Source organism: Limanda limanda, chromosome 11, assembly GCF_963576545.1.
Source record: "Limanda limanda chromosome 11, fLimLim1.1, whole genome shotgun sequence".
Lineage (NCBI taxonomy): Eukaryota > Metazoa > Chordata > Actinopteri > Pleuronectiformes > Pleuronectidae > Limanda > Limanda limanda.
This window is the reverse complement of record NC_083646.1, coordinates 15417906-15441187: the sequence shown is the minus strand read 5'-3', so window position 1 is coordinate 15441187 and position 23282 is coordinate 15417906. Positions and strand designations below refer to the sequence as shown.

General features: G+C 42.6%; 1 protein-coding gene across 1 annotated transcript; it reads left to right on the top strand.

Moving 5' to 3' along the window:
• The first annotated feature begins 5958 nt into the window (after window positions 1-5958).
• On the top strand, window positions 5959-14276 carry LOC133014558 (phospholipase A2 inhibitor and Ly6/PLAUR domain-containing protein-like). The gene is made up of 7 exons (XM_061081825.1): window positions 5959-6001; window positions 6390-6509; window positions 6587-6733; window positions 7132-7242; window positions 7320-7507; window positions 8776-8886; window positions 14163-14276. The coding sequence occupies exons 1-7, from the start codon at window positions 5959-5961 to the stop codon at window positions 14274-14276; spliced, it is 834 nt and encodes a 277-aa protein (XP_060937808.1).
• The last annotated feature ends 9006 nt before the right edge of the window (window positions 14277-23282 follow it).

The window sequence follows — 23282 nt, the reverse complement described above, 5'->3', positions numbered from 1 at the left end:
GGATGAAGTTTTACTTTGGTTTTTGCGATCACTCCTCCCTTGTCAACCCATCCCACCATTAGTAAGCCTCAACTCCTGATTAGGACCCCCCTTTTCCCACGTCCCTGTGTGACCAGATTTTACTGCCTTTTACTGACATGCTATTTTGGTAATAAAAATAATTCTATTTTGTTAAAAAGAACCAAGTCTCTTGCCTCAGTATAATGAACCAGAAGGCCTTGCTACAGGTACAACTCAAATCTAAATAATTCTTCAGGTGAAATTCCTGAGGTGGCGTTGTCTGGCTGTTGATTACTTGATAAGGTATTATTTCTAACTAGCATTAAGCTTCCAAATGTACCTAATCCCACTCCGATCGCCACACAAAACAATTGCAGTAAATGGTGACTCCTTCTTCAAACGTGAAAAAACAACGTAAAAAATGCCTCCATGCTGCTCCTGTGGTGTCACCCAAGTGTCCACAAGCCCCGACATTCCAATTTGACTCGAGCCAAGATCATTCACACCTTGTTTTTACCCTAAACGTCCTCTGTGGTCCACGTGTGAACCCGTCTCTGGAGGAGGATATCAGAGGACATGTCTTACAGCTTACGGCTTCCAAGGAAGCGCTGTCCTCCTCCTGACTCAGAGGGACCTGGAAATTTGCAAGTAAAATAGACGTCACAAGGACAAAATAAATGTCTTGGAAAGCTTTGAGGGACTCAAAAAGTTGTTCAGAAAGTTGACTCAGGAAACCTGTGCCATAGAGATCATTGATGTTAAAAACCATGACAACAGCCCTTTCTGTAATCCTTTGAATTGTGTCTGACTGAATGATGTTGGTGATGTGTATGTCACTGAGTTTAGGAGAATTTCAACCAGTGTTCTATGTAACCCTAACCCTTTCTTCAGCTTTGCCTTGCCTTATAGCTGATCCTCCAAAGCCGATACTGGATGACCCAACCGATTTTGAAAAAGGCATAATGTTTTCTCCTCTTACACTTGTGCAATATAAAGTTTGAATGTCTCAAATACAGATTATGTGTATTTTTGTAGGGTACAGGTGCTGCTGTGGTGGAAGTTCAAACCGATGTGTTTGGCATTTTCAATGTGGAAACATACCAATGTGTACATTGCTTTCTAATGTACAGAGAACAAAACCTAACCACATAATACATTACTACACTGAGGATTTGTATTAAAATAGTGTGTAAAGACACTAAATAAACACTTACAGTCAATGCAGGAAAAATGTCAGGTAATACCTTGTGTGATGTTGCTACTTTTAGGAAGGACATTTTCAGGAGACTTCTGAATATGGTTGAAAGCTCAGGAGAAAAGATAGTAATTAGAGCTTGAGTTCCATCTGGATTACCAGCGCAACAATATGAAATGAAATCAGTCAGACTCCTGTATTTTATGTTATTTCTGGATATTTGTAAGTGTGTTGAAATCCGTAATTTATCAATGTTTTAATTTCCTGTTGCAACTCACAACAAATTGAAAAGGACTGAGAGACAGACTGCGATAAAACAATACATTTATTATTTGTAATATGACATTTAAAGGAATTTGTTATTTACACTTGAAATGACTGATGGACATAATACAATATAAGTACATGAATCAATATTTAAAAGGATATCTTATCTTAATAATGAATGAAATGGAAAAGAAATGAGATACATGATAATTATTTCCAATAATGCAAGGGAATAGTTTTTTCACTCTGCGTCTTTAGTCAGAAAAGAGCAGCAGAGATTTTTCCTTCACCAGTGAGTGAAGGGACGGACTCAGCCGAGCCTTTTTAGACTGTTCAAACTTTTGTGTCTTGGCCTTGAGGTCCACGTTCTTCTGCTCTGTACTGGTGACAGCAGGAGGAGTCACAGTATCTGGTGGGATGGTGGGTACTTGAGAGAGACCCTCATCCCCAAGGACCACAGCGGGCTCAGCAGGAGGAGTCACAGGAGGAGCTGGTGGTGGAGGAGTGAATGCTGACTCCTGATGAGGCTCCTTTTTCACCTCTTCAGCAACAGTGTTTGGCTCCTTTGTTGAAATCTATAGCTCAAACAGCTCACAGATGTTATTTGATGCGATGGTGGTGATGGACTTCATCAGATCTACTGCAAAGCAGCCAGTGTTAATTTCGTTGACGATAACGATAACGAAAAATATTCGTTAACGCCCCTTTTCCCATGACTAAGACGAGACGAAGACGTAACGAAATGGATCTTTGAAAATAAAAACTATGACGAAATCTATTTTAATTTTCGTTAACGAGACGAGACGAAACGAAAATGTCGGCGGTTGACTAAGTCACAACAATTTTTAAAAACATAATCGTATCAGGCCGTCATGAAGTACCCGGAGCGGCGAGTGTGTGTGTCTGTGTGTGTGTGCGTGTGTGTGTGTGTGCTCCCAGACAGCGCACCGGTCCCGAGGCTCCACCCCCGCGCACTCGCTCAGATAGACAGTGAGATCAGAGCTCGTTCATGTGAAGCAGACCGCTCACTGACTGACCGGCTGCTTCTTAACTATGGAAACAGTGAAAACACAGAGTTCCTCTGGTCTCAGCTGCTCTGAGATCAGCGCCGCAGCTTCTGGATCAGAGCAGAAGCTGCAGCTGGTTTCTACAGAGCTGCAGTTTCACTGTCCGCCTCCGGTCTGATCTGCTTTCACTTTTTGTTTTCACATTTCGCCAACTAAAATATATAGGCTGCAGCTATATGTTTTTATTTATTTCAAAATAAGGTACTTCTTATTTCATACATTTCCCACAAATATGGGGATGACTCTAATAACCCTACATAGTTCTGCGTTTAATTTATTTCAAAGTAGGCCTACACTTGCCTCCTCTTCATAAGCATTTGGTGTTTCCCTTTGTTGTAACAGGTAAAAATAAATAAAATGTCAACAGTTTTCTTTATTGTTGTTCTATAATTTCATAAATGCAATAATCTACAGATTAGTATAGTATAACTTTATATAAAATTTTATCAGCTTTGTTATCAAATATGTTTTGCGGCTCCTGACAAATTTTATTTGGGGGAAGAGGGGGCAAAATGGCTCTTTTGATAGTAAAGGTTGCCGACCCCTGCTATAGACCTATAGGAGGGACATCTAATGGACAACCTAAGTACTGCAAGCTAGACTAGTACGCAGTTGTAGACACAACACAGGGGGTCCCTGGGCCTGAGAAGGGAAGAAAAGGAGTTTAATGAGGCTATTAAATGTGACTAAAACTAGACTAAAATGTAATTCGTTTTCGTCGACTAAAACTAGACTAAAATGTAATTTGTTTTCGTCGACTAAAACTAGACTAAAACTAAGAAGGATAAAAATGACTAAATGTGACTAAAACAAATATGCATTTTCGTCAAAAGACTAAGACTAAGACTAAATCAAAAATAGCTGCCAAAATTAACACATCTTCTCCATCAGGACGGGGGGAGTGAAGATCCGTCTAACACTGTCCTGGATCAACTGGACCAGTTTGTCCCTGGTGGAGCCGGTGAAGCTGTCTTCACCCACTGCACGGAAAGTCAGATCGTGGTCTCTTCCTGCCCCAGGACATGTCATGTGGGTAGAAAGAGCAAAAATAAGTTTTTTGTATATGTCTAAGCAGGATTTGGTAATGTTTTTTTTGCAAGCCATTATTCACAATGTTGTTCCTGCAGTTTTGATGTATTGGTAGTGTCCACGTTTTCTGAGATAAATCTACAGCCCTCTGTAAAATTTGTATTTTCTTTAATACATCACTATAAGAGTAATAGGCAGTTACACATGAATAAAAATAAACTTCAGCTAAATAATAATTTGTGTGGTTTTTAATCTGCACAGTCCACAAACATACTTTGATAAATCATTTTCCAAGACAGTGTTGGGGAAGGCCCAGTGATCTGACTTAGAACAAAGAGTCGTAAACGAGGCCTACACGCAAGGCTGAGACCAGCTCTAGAGTGTCCTGGGGGTCGACACCCCAACCCCCCCCAGCAGGTCCTGGGGGGGAAGATGTTGCAAGCAACTCTCCTTCAGGGACCCCCACTGGGATCCTGAAACGCCCACTGAGGTCGACTCCCCGCCCACTAAGGTCGGAATCCTGACATTCTCATTGGCTGAGAGCCAACTGAACCCTATGACCACTTCCTGAGGAAGCAGGAAGTCCTCAGGTGGTATAAAGCAAGGGACCTCACAGAAATCTCTCTCTTCTACTCCGATGCTGACGTTGTACTAGACCCCCCCCCCCCCCCCTGGGGGTCTTCCTAATTAACCCAGCAATCTAATGGAGGCGATAAGACGTTTATTTTAACTCATTCCAGTATTCTTCTTTTATCTCAGTCAAAGTTTTATTTTGAAAGGACATTTCGCTGTTTTAACTTGAAAAGACCAAACAGGAATCTCACTCGCGAGACGAGTGAGACACGGACTTTACTTTTATTCTTTCTCCACACGATCTACAACGGCTACAAGCAGCCGCACGTTCCTGTGAGGCAGCACGATCTCCGCTGCTACCGACTAGACGAAGCCTCATGCCGCCACGGAGCACGACGGATCCGCTCCGGTCCAGCTGCGGTGCTCACGGGAGCCCGCCTGAGAGACTTCAAGCTATTCACTGAACTTCCGGGATATTCGCGCCAACGCGCATGCACCCCATGAAACCATGGTTACAGTAAGAGAGGCTTATGTTGTCTGGGCAGATGTTAGTTTAATATGTAGCGTATTGATTTAATACTTGAGTGTATGTGCTGGCGGAACCTCCGTGTTTCTTCATTGTTTTAGCCGTGACGAGCTGGCTACTCCGAGCCGCTACTTCCGGTTTCCGGTTTGACGGAAATGTTTTGTGTTACAGTGAATAGGGCCGCGAGAAGCGCCTCCGCCCGCACTGTTAACGTCTGTGTGAGTCTGCAGTGATTTTACCGATCAGAACCTCAGCCCACAACGTTCGCTTGAGGGCTGAGTGGTTAAATCACTGTTGACCTATCTCCGGCGTATTTTTAAGAGTTCGTTCTCTCCTCGCATGTTTCTCTCCCTCTCTCTCCTTCTGAACCGACCTATACACCCGTTCCGATCTGTATTTAGAATACAGTTCATGTAACATAGTTAAATCTATATTTATAGGGTCTGAACGCATCTGGCCGCCATTTTGAAGCCAAAGCTAAACTAGAACAGAAAACCTCCTCCTTTGTGTCTCACACGTGGTCCGGCGGCCATTGGAGGTTATTCATCTCTAGACCCGCCCTCAATTCTGGCTCTAAATTCATAACGAACCTGCCATTTTGTTTTGTAGTTTTAAGCCTAACATTGTCGGCCTCCATCTTAGATGTGACGTCACTACGTGACTACTACGTGACTGCGCATTTTCTGAATTGTGATATGTGCTGCTGCTGTGTTTATCTTTGAAATATCGGAGCTTGTTAAAATGATGAATCATTGAATAACATTATAACTTTATTTCCCCTTTTTAATAAATGCTTTTGTAATTAAAGTATCTGTAGTCTGTGATTATTTGTGCATAAGTGTGTGAATACAGCTGGATTATGATTGCCTGTGCTCGAACTTAGAAGCCTTCACTGTTTATTAAGTAATCGTTAATATTAAAATATTGACATCATTAATTTGACATTTATCATTATGAGACTGATATTTATAGCTTGATATCGTTGGTCCCTGTTACCAGGGTGGTGCCCCTCTACGATAAGTTATGGCCTTATCATTTTTTAAATTATTTTTAATAAATAATCTTTTATTATTTTTATAATCATATTTCATGATTATTAATAATTAGCCAAAGGTTTTGGGATGTAACTTTCACTTTCCAGAAAAGAGAACCTTACATGTTTATAGCATGCAAACAAAAGGAGTCGGTTATCAAAGTGGGAGTGAAGGAGTTGTGTGGGAGTGAAGAAGACCACTCCCTATAAAGAGAACCACTGACAGACATAAGTCAAATCCAAGTCATTTGTCTCTCACTGTCACAAGATGCTTCTCCTCCTGATCTTTGGGATTGTGCTTCTTCCGAAAGGTATACGCTTTTATTTGTTCTGCAATCGGATTTTCGAAAATCTTTAAAAATGTTTGAAGAAAGAAGGAGAGTAATTTTCTATTAACAAATTTTCCTTTACACATGCTGCCAAAGAAAGGGGTCATTTAAGGTTACGGGTTTAACATCAAATATGTTAACGCCCCACAGAGAAATGTTACTAATTTTCACTTTTACTTGTTTCTGTTGTTTCTCTTTGTTCCTCGTTGAAGATACATTTATCTTCTCTTGTCTGTCTGACTTAAATGTAATTTCAGAGCTGCTATGCTTATAATTCAGGGTGAATGTACTTTAGAGTGAATGTTTAGATTTAACATTTCTTTGTCAACCCCATTTTTTTTAAACTAATCTGAGATATGAATCCCCTTAGCCTCCACTCTAAGGTGTTATGAGTGTACACCTGATGCGTTGGGATCCTGCAAAGACACAGCAAAGCAATGTCCATCCTATGGTTATCAGTGTGGTGCTCTGAAAGTCACCTTTTATGCAGGTATGGTATTCTTGCAGTCCACTGTCCTTATTATTACATATCGGCACACTTCACTGGAAGTTCCTCATTCATTGCAGGTGCTTCGAAAGTCAACGAACTCAACATGAAATCGTGTGTTTTGGCCGAGCAGTGTGTTGAGGGCTCACTCAACTTTGGAGTCTCCAGGACAGTCATTACCAGCAAGTGTTGCACCTCCGACCTCTGCAACATTCAACCTGCCCGAGGTAACTGAGATGTATTCTTTGATGTTTCTTGAGAGCTTTTCATGGTTTAAACCTGGCATTTAGTTGCATGGGCAAGAATTATTCAAAATTTAAAAACGCTTATCCTCCGTTTGACTGCAATATAAGTTTGCACAGATTGCTGCTGTCATATTTCAGTTGTCCAAATAGAAACAGAAAAAAGTGACTTTACCAGCTAACCAATGCCAACTTTCTCTATTAATGTATTGAGCTAACATTGACATTGTAAATATGCTTAATACTAATTGATGATGTCAGAACCTGAATCAGAACCTTGTTAAGGGCGGATATTAGACTTGGTTGTGCCTCTGCCGCGTTTGTGCCTCTGCCGCCCTCTACTGTCTAAAATGAACACAAACAATATGCATTCTGTGTTACAGCACCTGTGAAATCAACTCCCAATGGTAAGAAGTGTTTCCGCTGTGAGGGACAGACATGCAGTGGAACTCTGAACTGCGAGGGGAATGAGGACCGTTGCATTACAACAACAGGTGACAGGCCCACAGTGGTGATTCCATAGAAGTTGAAACTTGAAGCTCACACTCTAACATCACTCTTCTTCTTTCAGTGGACGTCGCGGGTGAAAAGATAACCATGAAGGGCTGTGCCTCCCAACTGATGTGCGTAGGTTCTGAAACTGCACAGCTACCAGGGGGCATTGGAGTCGGGCTGAGCTGCTGTCAGGGGGACTACTGCAACAGTGCCATCAGCACACGGGCTGGCCTCCTGCTCCTGGTGGCACCACTGCTCACTTGGGTCTGTTAGGAATTTCAAACTTTTAACTATAGGTTGTGTCTGAAAAAACTCTTAATAATAAAGCTAGAGGTAGTTTTAGCTAGATATAATGCACATACAAATTAATTTAATAACCGTTGCTGTTTAGTGCCAATAATGTATCTTTTAGTTGTCCTCATAATTAACTTCTTGGATATTAAAGCATATTTTCATTAGCTGTATTCAACATCAGACAGAATTCAAGGAGCTGTCCTTTCTGGGGCAAAGTCAGTATGACATTGTTTAGTTTCGAGGATGCGAATGTTTACACATTCACAGTCAAGATTGTTTTGATGGAGCAGACACACAATAATGGTTTCTCAAACCATAATGGCACTGACTCTTTTCATAAAGGCGGAAGGGGAGGTAGGAGCAGTGGGTCAATAACATTACCTTATACAAATCATTATTTTCAACCTTTAGCTTATCATATTTAATATTTGGAATTTGCTAATAATGTTTGTACGTCACAAGGATGGTCAGTCTAACAGCTGTCCTGATAGGAGAGTCGAAGAGAGTTTGTTATGGTTAAATTGGTGCAGCCGAGATGGCTGGAGCAAGACACTTTCTACTCAAGGCTGAATTACGAGACAACATCAGACTGTCAGGGTAGATAGAGTTGCCCTAGCAACCGGTAGAGTAGCGTAGGTGCATGACGGAGAGCTGCTGCTTTGTCACTTCCTGGATTCGGTAACAAGAGGCGTGGGACTGCGGCTGGACCAATAAGGGAGATCCAAAGTGATTTGCGGTGACTCCCCTCCAAATATTCATAACCAATCACATCAAATCTACTGTTATAACTATACCAAACCCCTGCTGTTCGGGGCCATTTTCATCTTCCTACTGCTAACTTAATTAGCATAGGCTGTGATAATTGTCCATAGCTATGAATAACTCTTCATTGTATCTTTAAATAAAACATTTGATTGAACCAAAATCTTGGATCGGCTCCTCTCATTATATAGGATAAAAAAACACGCCTTAACAGGTCATGTTCTCTTAGTTTACAACAGCATCACTGTTCAATTGTTCTTATTCATAGTGCTTCAACCCCGCTCCTTTCCTTTGAACTGATGAATGAAAAAGTATCAATTTAGCAAGAAAATATCATTAGGTTAAAGGGGACATATTAGGAAAATTCCACTTTTGTAGTGCTTCTACACGTTAATTTGGGTATCTGGCATGTCTACCGTCTTAAAAACTCTCGAAAAAAACAACTCCTGTGATTTGATGTGGTTCCTCTCTGTCAGAAACGCTACCCTAGAGTGCGTCCTATGGGATTATGGGCTTTTTCTACGTCAGAACTTGCCATAGCCCCCCCCCCCCCCGGAGGTGGAGATCTGGCAGAGATGAAGACCAGGGTAAAGTCCTCAACTCGAGGGGGAGGGGCTGCTGGCTCCATGTCAGCGGCTCGCTTCTGGTGGACTTGTTGCTGTTTATTCCAGGCTGCTGCCTCCGCTCTATGTGACTTTTGACAGACACACAGACAGACAGACAAAGGGATCGTGTGAAGCTGTGCAGCTCCCAAATTCTGGACGCGAGCCCGGCCAGGAGCTGCACCGGCTGGGTGCTCGCGCACCTCGGCACCTCCACCTTGGCCGGTGCAGCGAGCAGCGAGCACCTCGGCTCCCTGTGTGTCTGTCTGTGTGTCTGTGTGTCTGTCTGTCTGTGTGTCTATCTGTCTGTCTGTGTGTCTGTGTGTCTGTGTGTCTGTGTGTCTGTCTGTCTGTCTGTCTGTCTGTCTGTCTGTCTGTCTGTCTGTCTGTCTGTCTGTCTGTCTGTCTGTCTGTCTGTCTGTCTGTCTGTCTGTCTGTCTGTCTGTCTGTCTGTCTGTCTGTCTGTCTGTCTGTCTGTCTAGCTGTCTGTCTGTCTGTCTAGCTGTCTGTCTGTCTGTGTGTGTGTGTGTCTGTGTGCGCTCAGAATATAAGCCCTGTATGAATAAATATACACATACAATTATATACTGTATACACACATCTAATGCATGTATTTAAATAAATGGATACAGAAAAAGATGTGTAGGACAGTGACTTAAAATGATTTCAACAACCTTAAATATGCTAAGGGGGGATTTAAGACGTGAAAGTGGATGTGTGAGTGACAGGGGGGTGGGGCAGTGACGGGGGCGGGGCGGTGAGAGGGGGTGGGGGGGGCACTCAAAACAGGTCAATCTGGGGAGGGCTGTTTTAGACAGGGTACAAAGGGTGCTGTTTTAAATGATCCTTGTGGTATTTTGACCAAAAAATGTTACAGACATTTCATTAAGACCCCAAGGAACCATATCAACTTGTGGTAAAATAGGCATAATATGTCTCCTTTAAGTTGTGAATGTGAGTTATGGTCCATAGTGTCATTATTAACCTGAATATGTTTACATATCAGAGATTTCAATGTATATGTTCTTAATAAAAAGCATAATAAACACTTTTCTGCAAGAGTATATTTGTGTCTTTTCTTTGAGATTTCCAATTCCTTCATCATTGTCATCTAAAATAGAGACACTCAGTTATAGAACTGGGGTTATAAGTTTACAGGTAGTATTGTGGTTTGAAGGTATCCCCAATGTTTTCAGTTTAAAATGTGTTATTGTGAGATTAACACCTCACAGCAATGTCCCACCACATGTACAGAAAAGGCCCTCAGTGGGATTCAGTCATAAACTTGTTGGCAATAAATATCAGTTTGTAAAATCAGCAATACGATGAGCCACAGAAAAAAACTATTTCATCATTATTCCTTTGAATTTATTTATTAATTATGATGCTTATCTTATTAATCCAATTAATTAAAACCAAAGAATTTTTTACAAAGTAAATGTCATATGTGATTTGGTTGCTCTCTCTTCATGTTTATTTCACAATCAGGTAAATCTACTTATTAAACACAAGTGTTTGCTTCCTCTGTTCACTTGTTACCATCTTCTTATCACTCAACCTTAAGTTAATATTAATTCGGTCCGTTTTGTGTGACAGGAACCGTTGGCCTGGTCTGTTCAGACTGTAATTGATGACAAAAACACTGCTGTTTTACCTCCCTTCGCTATTTTGCCTGTTTTCACTCCTTTTCATTTGAGATTTCGTTTTTGTTTGTTATATTTGAATTAGTTGCATTATGTTTAATGTTCCATTTTGGGTAACTGTAAAAATCTGTTTTCTGTACATTTTTTTGCAAGCCGGTTTTTGCAATGTTTTACCTGCATTTTTGATGTATTGGCAGTGTACACGTTTTCTGAGATAAATATCCAGCCCTCTATAAAATTTGTATTTTCTTTAATACATCACTATAAGAGTATTAGGCAGTTACTCATGAATAAAAAGATACTTCAGCTAAACAATTAATTGTGTAGTCCACAAACGTGCTTTTATAAATCATTTTACAAGACAGAGTATAGCGTCACATACTGATACCTATACCCTCATTTTAATACACTACTCAGAACACTTTTTTATCAGGGTATGGCTTGAATTCAATTGCACTTTTTTGATAATTATCTGGTCAGTTAAGTAGCAGAGGGGGTTGTTAATCAGTTTCAGCTGCATTGGTGTTGGTGTTGAATTAACAACAGGTGCCCCTAGAGGGGCAACAATGAGACGACCCCAAAAATAGGAGTGGTTTTGCATGTGGAGGCCATTTCAAGTTTCTCCCTCTTGATCAGGGCCGTAGAAGGTCCTCAACCCATCAGCAGGACCGATATCTGCTGCTTTGTGCAAGGAGGAACAGGTTGAGCACTGCCGGAGCCCTACAGAATGACCTCCAGCAGGCCACTGGTGTGAATGTCTCTGCCCAAACAGAAAGAAACAGACTTCATGAGGGTGGCCTCAGGGCGCGACGTCCTGTAGTGTGCCCTGTGCTCTCTGCCCAGCACCGTGGAGCTCAAGTTGGCATTTGCTATGGAACACCAGAATTGGCATGTCCGCCACTGCATGTGCTTTTCACAGATGAGAGCAGGTTCACCCTGAGCACCTGTGATAGACGTGAAAGGGTCTGGAGAAGCCAAGGAGAACTCTATGCTGCCTGCAACATCGTTCAGCATGACCGGTTTGGTGGTGGGTCAGTGATGGTCTGGGGAGGCATATCCATGGAGGGACGCACAGACCTCTACAGGCTAGAGAACGGCAGTCTTACTGCCATTAGGTATCGGGATGAAATCCTTGAACTCATGGTCAGACCCTTCGCTGTTGCAGTAGGTCCTGAAGAAATTGATGCAATTGAATGGCCCTCACGATCACCTGACCTAAACCCGATAGAACACCTCTGGGACATTGTGTTTCGTTCCATCAGACGCCGCCAGGTTGCTCCTCAGACTTTACAGGAGCTCACTGATGCCCTTAGACAGATCTGGGAGGACATCCCACAAGACACCATCCGTTGTCTCATTAGGAGCATGCTGCGAAGTTGTCAAGCATGCATACAAGCAAATGGGGGCCACACAAGATATTGAGAAGCATTTTGAGTTGCAGAAATTGAATTTAGGCAAAATGGACAAGTCTGCCACATCACTTTTTCACTATGATTTTCGGGGTGTCTTCAAAATTGTGCCCTCTGTAGGCTGAAAACTTTTATTTCCATCAAAGATGTGGCATCCTTTTGTTACTAAGACATTAAACGGTCCATATCAGTTTAAATATCCAACATAATTTTTTTTCACAATGAGATCTGATGTGTTTTCAAAGTGTTCCTTTAATTTTTTTGAGCAGTGTAGTTAACCAACGGGTGATGATCAGTTTTGCCTACCTTCGTATTCTTGCCTACCTTCGCTGATTTGATTACCTTCTCTGTTTTGCCTACCTTCGCTGTTTTGCCTACCATGCTATTTTTCCTGTCTTCGCTGTTTTGCCTGTGACCCTACTGACTGTGTTCCCTTATCCCTTTCAGTCGCTGAGAGCCGAAGGTGGTGGTGCTGGTGTCCTGGGTGGTGGTCTCCCCCTTTGTGTGCTTGATTTTACTGCCTTTTACTGACATGCTATTTTGGTAATAAAAATAATTCCATTTTGTTAAAAAGAACCAAGTCTCTTGCCTCAGTATAATGAACCAGAAGGCCTTGCTACAGGTACAACTCAAATCTAAATAATTCTTCAGGTGAAATTCCTGAGGTGGCGTTGTCTGGCTGTTGATTACTTGATAAGGTATTATTTCTAACTAGCATTAAGCTTCCAAATGTACCTAATCCCACTCCGATCGCCACACAAAACAATTGCAGTAAATGGTGACTCCTTCTTCAAACGTGAAAAAACAACGTAAAAAATGCCTCCATGCTGCTCCTGTGGTGTCACCCAAGTGTCCACAAGCCCCGACATTCAAATTTGACTCGAGCCAAGATCATTCACACCTTGTTTTTACCCTAAACGTCCTCTGTGATCCACGTGTGAACCCGTCTCTGGAGGAGGATATCAGAGGACATGTCTTACAGCTTACGGCTTCCAAGGAAGCGCTGTCCTCCTCCTGACTCAGAGGGACCTGGAAATTTGCAAGTAAAATAGACGTCACAAGGACAAAATAAATGTCTTGGAAAGCTTTGAGGGACTCAAAAAGTTGTTCATAAAGTTGACTACCTTAGAGATCACCAATGTTCAAAACCATGACAACAATCTGTCTGGCTGAATGATGTTGGTGATGTGTATGTCACTGAGTTTAGGAGAATTTCAACCAGTGTTCTATGTAACCCTAACCCTTTCTTCAGCTTTGCCTTGCCTTATAGCTGATCCTCCAAAGCCGATACTGGATGACCCAACCGATTTTGAAATAGGCATAATGTTTTCTCCTCTTACACTTGTGCAATATAAAATTTGAATGTCTCAAATACAGAATATGTGTATTTTTGTAGGGTACAGTTGCTGCTGTGGTGGAAGTTCAAACCGATGTGTTTGGCATTTTCAATGTGAAAACATACAAATGTGTACATTGCTTTCTAATGTACAGACAACAAAACCTGACCACATAATACATTACTACACTGAGGATTTGTATTAAATAGTGTGTACAGACACTAAATAAACACTTACAGTCAATGGAGGAAAAATGTCAGACAATACCTTGTGTGATGTTACTACTTTTACTATTGTAAAGGACATTTTCACTTCTGAATATGGTTGAAAGCTCAGGAAAAATATAGTAATTGGAGCTTGAGTTCCATCTGGATTACCAGCGCAACAATATGATATGAAATCAGTCAGACTCCTGTATTTTATGTTATTTCTGGATATTTGTAAGTGTGTTGAAATCCGTAATTTATCAATGTTTTAATTTCCTGTTGCAACTCACAACAAATTGAAAAGGACTGATAGAGACAGACTGCGATAAAACAATACATTTATTATTTAAAATATGACATTTAAAGGAATTTGGTGAAATGACTGATGGACATAATACAATAAAACTACATGAATCAATATTTAAAAGGATATCTTATCTTAATAATGAAATGAAATGGAAAATAAATGAGATACATGATAATTATTTCCAATAATGCAAGGGAATAGTTTTTTCACTCTGCGTCTTTAGTAAGAAAAGAGCAGCAGAGATTTTTCCTTCACCAGTGAGTGAAGGGACGGACTCAGTCGAGCCTTTTTAGACTGTTCAAACTTTTGTGTCTTGGCCTTGAGGTCCACGTTCTTCTGCTCTGTACTGGTGACAGCAGGAGGAGTCACAGTATCTGGTGGGATGGTGGGTACTTGAGAGAGACCCTCATCCCCAAGGACCACAGCAGGCTCAGCAGGAGGAGTCACAGGAGGAGCTGGTGGTGGAGGAGTGAATGCTGACTCCCGATGAGGCTCCTGCTTCACCTCTTCAGCAACAGTGTTTGGCTCCTTTGTTGAAATCTATAGCTCAAACAGCTCACAGATGTTATTTGATGCGATGGTGGTGATGGAATTCATCAGATCTACTGCAAAGCAGCTGATCTTCTCCATCAGGATGGGGCGAGTGAAGCTCCGTCTAACACTGCCCTGGATCGACTGGACCAGTTTGTCCCTGGTGGAGCGGGTGAAGCTGACTTCAAGGAGCAGTGAGGGCAGAAGTTTGGAGACCTTGTCCTCAACTGCTTTGGTCAGGCTAACAGCCAGAACACTGAGGTGCTGAGACGGCATGTTCAGGCAGGTGTCTTCAGGAGTCAGCCAGAAGCCCTGAAGGACCTTAGGCACCACCTCCAGCACCACCTCTGCTGGGCCCAGGTGTTTGGAGGTGAGGGGCTGCTTCTGCTGCTCCTTCAGGATGCTGGAGAACTCCTGAGCAAAACTGATGATCCTGGGATCTCTGTAGGTTACAGTCATTGAAAGTTTGTTTTAACACCACTTCACAATAGCACAAACACACAACAACCACTACAAGGTAACCAATAATAAAAAGTATTGGAGGAGCGATGTATTTACAAACAAATACACCCAGCCCCACCAACCCACCCCACACACACACACAGTGTTGTGAAATATGTTTGTGAAATATGACTCAACTCACCTGAACTGAGGAGGAATGGTCTTTGGAGACTCGAGGAACTGTCGTGCCTCAAACTCAATGTCCCTCTTCTTCAAACTGTTGCTCACCTCCCAGACCTGAAACAGGAAAGAGGACGTGAGGAGAAGATTGGACGAATTTACAGAAGAAATCAAGAGTCATGTAACAATTCAGGTCAAATTCCTTTGACGTCTTCTCAGGACTGTGTACTCACCAGATTGTACAGATTGAGCTGTGGGAGGAACTCAGGGTCTTTGTATTCCTCCAGATGATGCTGCCAGTTCCTTCACACAGAAAGAAAACACAAGGTTAATCTCTACTGCTCCTCTTCCTCACACACACACTGGGTTGACATGAGCAGAGTTGAGGTCATGTGCAGTACTGGACTCTGTGTGTGTGTCAGTAACTTACTGCACTCTCAGCGATGCATTGCTCTCCTCCTCCATCAGCTTCATCATGTCTTCACCAGACACTGATGACGGGAGCTGGTTGTTCTCTTGAAGTCTCAGCAGCTCAGTCATAACTGCAGTCTACACAACAGAAGAAAGGTCAAATGACTTTACATATAAATCTTTGTGTTTTTGTTTAAATAAAGGACAGATTATTTTAGTGTCGTCATCTTGATGCAGAGTGGAAACTACAGTGGGTCTTACTCACATGTCCCATGTAGGAGATGCTATGCCAGCAGGACTGCTGAGACATCTTATAACCACGCGTTTGAAACAATTCCTAAAATGAAATAAGAGAATGTCATTCAACAGATTCTTATTCAGAGTTTAAACTACATCTTTAAATGTTTACAGTCCAACTCCAGCAGAAAAAGTGTTCACACATACCTTGATGGGCAAGTAGATGCCATTGGAGGCTTTGGATTTCTCCTTTGTTGTCTTCATGTTGTCTATGACAGGAGTCACAGTATCTGGTGGGATGGTGGGTACTTGAAAGAGATCCTCAGATGGGGGAGTCACAGGAGAAGCTGGTGGTGGAGGAGTGAATGCTGACTCCTGATGAGGCTCCTTCTTCACCTCTTCAGCAACAGTGCTTGGCTCCTTTGTTGAAAACTGTGGCTGAAACAGCTCAGAGATTTTATTTGATGCGATGGTGGTGAGGGACTTCATTAGATCTACTGCAAAGCAGCTGATCTTCTCCATCAGGATGGGGGGACTGAAGATCCGTCTAACACTGTCCTGGATCGACTGGACCAGTTTGTCCCTGGTGGAGCGGGTGAAGCTGACTTCACGGAGCAGTGAGGGCAGAAGTTTGGAGACCTTGTCCTCAACTGCTTTGGTCAGGCTTACAGCCAGAACACTGAGGTGCTGAGACGGCATGTTCAGGCAGGTGTCTTCAGGAGGCAGCCAGAAGCCCTGAAAGACCTTAGGCACCACCTCCAGCACCACCTGTGCTGGGCCCAGGCGTTTGGAGGTGAGGGGCTGCTTCTGCTGCTCCTTCAGGATGCTGGAGAACTCCAGAGCCAAACTGATGATCCCGGGATCTCTGTCGGTTACGGTCATTGAAAGTTTGTGTTAACACCACTTCACAATAGCACAAATACAAAACAACCACTGCAAAGTAAACAAATAAAAAGTATGGAGGAGCGATGTATTCACACACACACACACACACACACACACACACACACAGGGAAATTAATTTGTGTGAAATATGACAAAACTCACCTGAACTGAGGAGGACTGGTTTTTCGGGACTTGAGGAACTGTCGTGCCTCAAACTCAATGTCCCTCTTCCTCAAACTGTTGCTCACCTCCCAGACCTGAAACAAGGAAAGAGGACATGAGGAGAAGATTGGACGAATTTACAGAAGAAATCAAGAGTCATGTAACAATTAATGCAAAACTCCTGTGACGTCTTCTCAGGACTGTGTACTCACCAGATTGTACAGATTGAGCTGAGGGAGGAACTCAGGGTTATAGTAGGGCTCCAGCTGAAACTCCCAAAACCTGTAAAAAGAAAGAAAACACAAGGTTCATGTTTACTGCTCCTCTTCCTCAGACACACACTGGTGTGACATGAGCAGAGTGGAGGTCAAGTGTAGTACTGGACTGTGTGTATGTTTGTGTGTGTGTGTGTGTGTGTGTGTGTGTGTGTGTGTGTGTGTGTGTGTGTGTGTGTGTGTGTGTGTGTGTGGGTGTTTGTGTGTGTGTTTGTGTGCGTGCGTCGTGCGTGCGTGCGTGTGTGTGTGCTTGTGAGTGTGTGTCAGTAACTTACTGCACTCTTGAGCTTTTGCACCGATCCTCGATCAGCTTCATCATGTCTTCACTAGACACTGATGACGGGAGCTGATTGTTCTCCTGAAGTCTCAGCAGCTCAGTCATAACTGCAGTCTACACAACAGAAGAAAGGTCAAACGTCTTTATATATAAATCTTAGTTTTTACGTATAAATAAAGGACACAGATTATTTTACTGACTTCATTTTGATGCAGACTGGAAACTACACTGGGTCTTACTCACCTCAACCTTGTAGGAGTTGGTTTGCCAGCAGCACTGCTGGGAAACCGCATAAATGGGCGTTTGAAACAATTCCTGAAATGAAATAAGACAATATCCTTCTAAAGTTTCTCATTCAGAGTTTAAACTAAATCTTTAAATGTTTACTGTCCAACTCCAGCAAAAAAAGTTTTCACACATACCTTGATGGGCAAGTAGATGCCTTTGGGGGCGTCGGATTTCTCCTTTGTTGTCTTCATGTTGTCTATGTCAGGAGTCACAGTATCTGGTGGGATGGTGGGTACTTGAGAGAGACCCTCACCCCCCAGGACCACAGCAGGCTCAGCAGGAGGAGTCACAGGAGGAGCTGGTGGTGGAGGAGTGAATGCTGACTCCTGATGAGGCTCCTGCTTCACCTCTTCAGCAACAGTGTTTGGCTTCTTTTTTGAAATCTGTGGCTGAAACAGCTCACAGATTTTATTTGATGCAATGGTGGTGATGGACTTCATCAGATCTACTGCAAAGCAGCTGATCTTCTCCATCAGGACGGGGGGACTGAAGATCCGTCTAACACTGTCCTGGATCGACTGGACCAGTTTGTCCCTGGTGGAGCGGGTGAAGCTGACTTCACGGTGCAGTGAGGGCAGAAGTTTGGAGACCTTGTCCTCAACTGCTTTGGTGAGGATAACAGCCAGAACACTGAGGTGCTGGGATGGCATGTTCAGACAGGTGTCTTCAGGAGGCAGCCAGAAGCCCTGAAGGACCTTAGGCGCCACCTCTAGCACCACCTCTGGTGGGCCCAGGCGTTTGGAGGTGAGGGGCTGCTTCTGCTGCTCCTTCAGGATGCTGGAGTATTCCTGAGCCAAACTGATGATCACGGGATTACTGTAGGTTACAGGCATTGAAGGTCTGTGTTAACACCACTTCACAATAGCACAAACACAAAACAACCACTGCAAAGTAAACAAATAAAAGTATGGAGGAGCGATGTATTAACCACACACAGGGACATTTATTTGTGTGAAATATGACAAAACTCACCTGAACTGAGGAGGCTTGGTCTTTCGGGACTTGAGGAACTGTCGTGCCTCAAACTCAATGTCCCTCTTCTTCAAACTGTTGCTCACCTCCCAGACCTGAAACAAGGGAAGAGGACATGAGGAGAAGATTGGAAGAATTTACAGAAGACATAAAGAGTCATGTAACAATTTAGGCCAAACTCCTGTGACGTCTTCTCAGGACTGTGAACTCACCAGATTGTACAGATTGAGCTGTGGGAGGAACTCAGGGTCTTTGTATTCCTCCAGCTGACGCTGCCATTTCCTTCACACAGAAAGAAAACACAAGGTTAATCTCTACTGCTCCTCTTCCTCACACACACACTGGTGTGATATGAGCAGAGTGGAGGTCAAGTGTAGTAATGGACTGTGTGAGTGTGTGTGTGTGTGTGTGTGTGTGTGTGTGTGTGTGTGTGTGTGTGTGTGTGTGTGTGTGTGTGTGTGTGTGTGTGTGTGTGTGTGTGTGTGTGTGTGTGTGTGTGTGTTGTGTCAGTAACTTACTGCACTCTCAGCGATGCATTGGTCTCCTCCGCGATCAGCTTCATCATGTCTTCACCAGACACTGATGACGGGAGCTGATTGTTCTCCTGAAGTCTCAGCAGCTCAGTCATAACTGCAGTCTACACAACAGAAGAAAGGTCAAACGTCTATATATATAAATCTTAGTTTTCATGTATAAATAAAGGACACAGATTAATTCAGGGACTTCATTTTGATGCAGACTGGAAACTACACTGGGTCTTACTTACCTCGACAATGTAGGAGTTGGTGTGCCAGCAGCACAGCTGGGATACCGCATAAATGGGCGTTTGAAACAATTCCTGAAATGAAATAAGACAATATCCTTCTAAAGTTTCTCATTCAGAGTTTAAACTACATTTTTAAATGTTTACTGTCCAACTCCAGCAAAAAAAGTTTTCACACATACCTTGATGGGCATGTTGATGCCTTTGGGGGCGTCGGATTTCTCCTTTGTTGTCTTCATGTTGTCTATGACAGGAGTCACAGTATCTGGTGGGATGGTGGGTACTTGAGAGAGACCCTCACCCCCCAGGACCACAGCAGGCTCAGCAGGAGGAGTCACAGGAGGAGCTGGTGGTGGAGGAGTGAATGCTGACTCCTGATGAGGCTCCTTCTTCACCTCTTCAGCAACAGTGTTTGGCTCCTTTGTTGAAATCTGTGGCTGAAACAGCTCACAGATGTTATTTGATGTGATGGCAGTGATGGACTTCATCAGATCTACTGCAAAGCAGCTGATCTTCTCCATCAGGACGGGGGGAGTGAAGATCCGTCTAACACTGTCCTGGATCGACTGGACCAGTTTGTCCCTGGTGGAGCGGGTGAAGCTGACTTCAAGGAGCAGTGAGGGCAGAAGTTTGGAGACCTTGTCATCAACTGCCTGGGTCAGGCTAACAGCCAGAACACTGAGGTGCTGGGATGGCATGTTCAGGCAGGTGTCTTCAGGAGGCAGCCAGAAGCCCTGAAGGACCTTAGGCACCACCTCCAGCACCACCTCTGCTGGGCCCAGGTGTTTGGAGGTGAGGGGCTGCTTGTGCTGCTCCTTCAGGATGCTGGAGAACTCCAGAGCCAACCTGATGATGCCGGGATCTCTGTAGGTTACAGTCATTGAAAGTTTGTGTTAACACCACTTCACAATAGCACAAACACAAAACAACCACTGCAAAGTAACCAATGATAAAAAGTATTGGAGGTGCGATGTATACACACACACACACACACACACAAACACACACACACACACAAACAGACACACGCACACACACACAGGGTAGTAAATGTGTGAATTGTGACAAAACTCACCTGAACTTAGGAGGCCTCTCCTTTGGGGACTTGAGGAACTGTCGTGCCTCAAACTCAATGTCCCTCTTCTTCAAACTGTTGCTCACCTCCCAGACCTGAAACAAGGACAGAGGACGTTAGGAGAAGATTGGACGAATTTACAGAAGACATCAAGAGTCATGTAACAATTCAGGTCAAACTCCTGTTGCGTCCACTCAGGACTGTGTACTCACCAGCTTGTACAGATTGAGCAGGGGGAGGAACTCAGGGTTATCGTAGGGCTCCAGCTGAAACTCCCAAAGCCTTCACAAAGAAAGAAAATACAAGGTTCATCTCTACTGCTCCTTTTCCTCACAAACACACTGGTGTGACATGAGCAGAGTTGAGGTAAAATTTCCGACTGGACTATTTATGTGTGTGTGTGTCTGTGTGTGTGTGTGTGTGTGTGTGTGTGTGTGCTTGTGAGTGTGTGTCACTAACTTACTGCACTCTCATCGAGCTTTTGCACCGATCCTCGATCAGATTCATCATGTCTTCACCAGACACTGATGACGGGAGCTGATTGTTCTCCTGAAGTCTCAGCAGCTCAGTCATAGCTGCAGTCTACACAACAGAAAAAAGGTCAAACGACTTTATATATAAATCTTAGTTTGTATGTATAAATAAAGGACACAGATTATTTAAGTGCAGACTAAAAACTACAGTGGGCCTTACTCACCTGTCCTATGTAGGAGATGCTGTGCCAGCAGCACAGCTGGGACATCTCATAACAAGGTGTATCGAACAATTCCTGTAATGAAATGAGAGAAAGTCATTCTACAGTTTCATATTCCATTTCACCCCCTTCCCCCACCCCTTGTTTTCGACGGTAATTACTTGTACTATCTTAGTTAAATATAATTTCACAACAACTTTAAATAACAATAACATGCTAGCTAAAATCGCTAGCGTTAGCATGCTAGTTAAAATCGCTAGCTAGACCCTCTTAAAAAATCGTTTTCATGCTAATGGTAGAGATTTCTCAACGTTATTGTTAAACAATGCGAGGGGAAGGGCTAATGGGTGAAATTGGATTGGATCTACAGGTGAAACTACATATAAACATGTTTACAGTCCAAACTTCAGCAGAAAACTATGCTCACACATACCTCGATGGGCTTGTGGATGCCTTTTAGGTTGTCGGATTTTTCCATCTTCGTAGCCATGTTGTACATGACAATACAAAACAAGCAGAGAACTCAAAATGTCCAAAAACGTTGAATATAACGATAAACGGAGTCGTCCAACGCAGAGATAATCCAGACACAAGCGATGGTTGCAAGCGCAGGACGAAATCTAACTGGAGAGAGCCTGGTACTGCCTGACGTCCTCAGAGATCAAAAGCATCTGAGTGACGTGTGAATGCTATTTCCATGGCAACCCACCGAAAGTTGATTTTTAAAAATATTCGAATGTTCAGTTTGATATCAATCAATTAATGACTGGTAGTTATTGTCAATGTTGATTGCTCTTATGTGTTGATGGCTTATTAATAGAGTTCCGTTTAGTTATAAGGATTATTGTATGAATAACTGAGTTTTACAGATTGTCAGTAAATACGTCAGTGTTTGGACATGTGACACTGCTGTCAGTTGAATCTACCAATGGCTGTACGTTGGGTAAGATGGTGTGTTCTGATTGGCTGGGAGTCAGGGGTTTGTCCTCAGGTTATTGTGAGTGCAGGTGAAGGTGGAATCAGAGCATATACTGTACAGTATATCATATTTATGTATTTATAAAAAAAAATATATATATATATATATATATATATATATATATATATATATGTATATTTTGTCTTGTCCATGATCAATATACAAATATAAACCCAGATAAATTGAAACACTTAAATGTTGTTGGGAAGTGTTCAAACCACGTTGCCAAACATAAAACCCAGAAGTGTTTTACATACACCACGTCTGTGAAATTATTTATTTATATATTTAATATTATTATACGAACATTACAAGTTGGCCACTGCAAGAAAACGTTGGTGCAGCATAGTGGTTGTTGATCAGAATTATATTGCTGTATTAATTGTATGTGCTGTTGAATAAATACTGTTTTGCTCCATCCAGTTATCACGATCTCTCTTTGCAAGATAAAAAATGCATTGAACGTATAACAGTTGATGTTTAGCTTTGGTTCAGAAACCTCAATGAGGCTTTACTGCTGTCTGTGTGAAAGGGAAAGACTGAGACATAAGTAATGAACGACAGCAAAGAAAGCAGACAACAGCTACATCTAGAGGATGTGGTGAGTCACTGCATGACTGAGCGTCTGTCAGATGGTCCAGGTCCGATGACACAGGGCTACTGCAGGTTTCAACCATAGACTGTTTATGGTTTCAACAAGTCCAATTACAAACTTTTTGCATAATGCATAAAGCAAAGTAGTTTAAAATAGCATAATGATCAAAGTTTAAGACCTACGTCAAATAGATATGAAAGAATATCATAATTGAAGATAAGGTGAAGTAGAAGGTTGTAGTAATGATTCATATCACATGAACTACAGGCAGAGAGAGTAGGTATGTGTAGTATTTCACATAGCCGGGTCTAGTGTGTACGTAAGTCATCAATCATCAGTTCCATGCTTGTCCTGTTTGTTGTTTTATTACAGCATCCTAATACCTGGTACCACTGAGAAAGAGCTAACATGAAGACATTACAAACTATGAGGGTCGCTAAAACATTTCTCTTAAGAAACCGATTTCAAGTGCAACAGAAGCAGCATTAGATGAATGTTAAGATAATAAAAATCTACCTAAATACATTTGAGACCTGTCATGTAATATTTTAACATCTAACTACTAAATTTCAGACACGCTCATACAAAGTGCAGAAGAGAAAACACACACACACACACACACACACACACACACACACACACACACACACACACACACACACACACACACACACACACACACACACACACACACACACACACACACACAGGACA

Bases quoted from the DNA above. Each gene is read 5' to 3' on its own strand.
- LOC133014558 (XM_061081825.1), top strand. From the start codon at position 5,959: ATGCTTCTCCTCCTGATCTTTGGGATTGTGCTTCTTCCGAAAG. The intron at 6,510-6,586 runs GTATGGTATTCT...CATTCATTGCAG, and splicing joins GAAAGTCACCTTTTATGCAG to GTGCTTCGAAAGTCAACGAA. The intron at 7,243-7,319 runs GTGACAGGCCCA...TTCTTCTTTCAG, and splicing joins CCGTTGCATTACAACAACAG to TGGACGTCGCGGGTGAAAAG.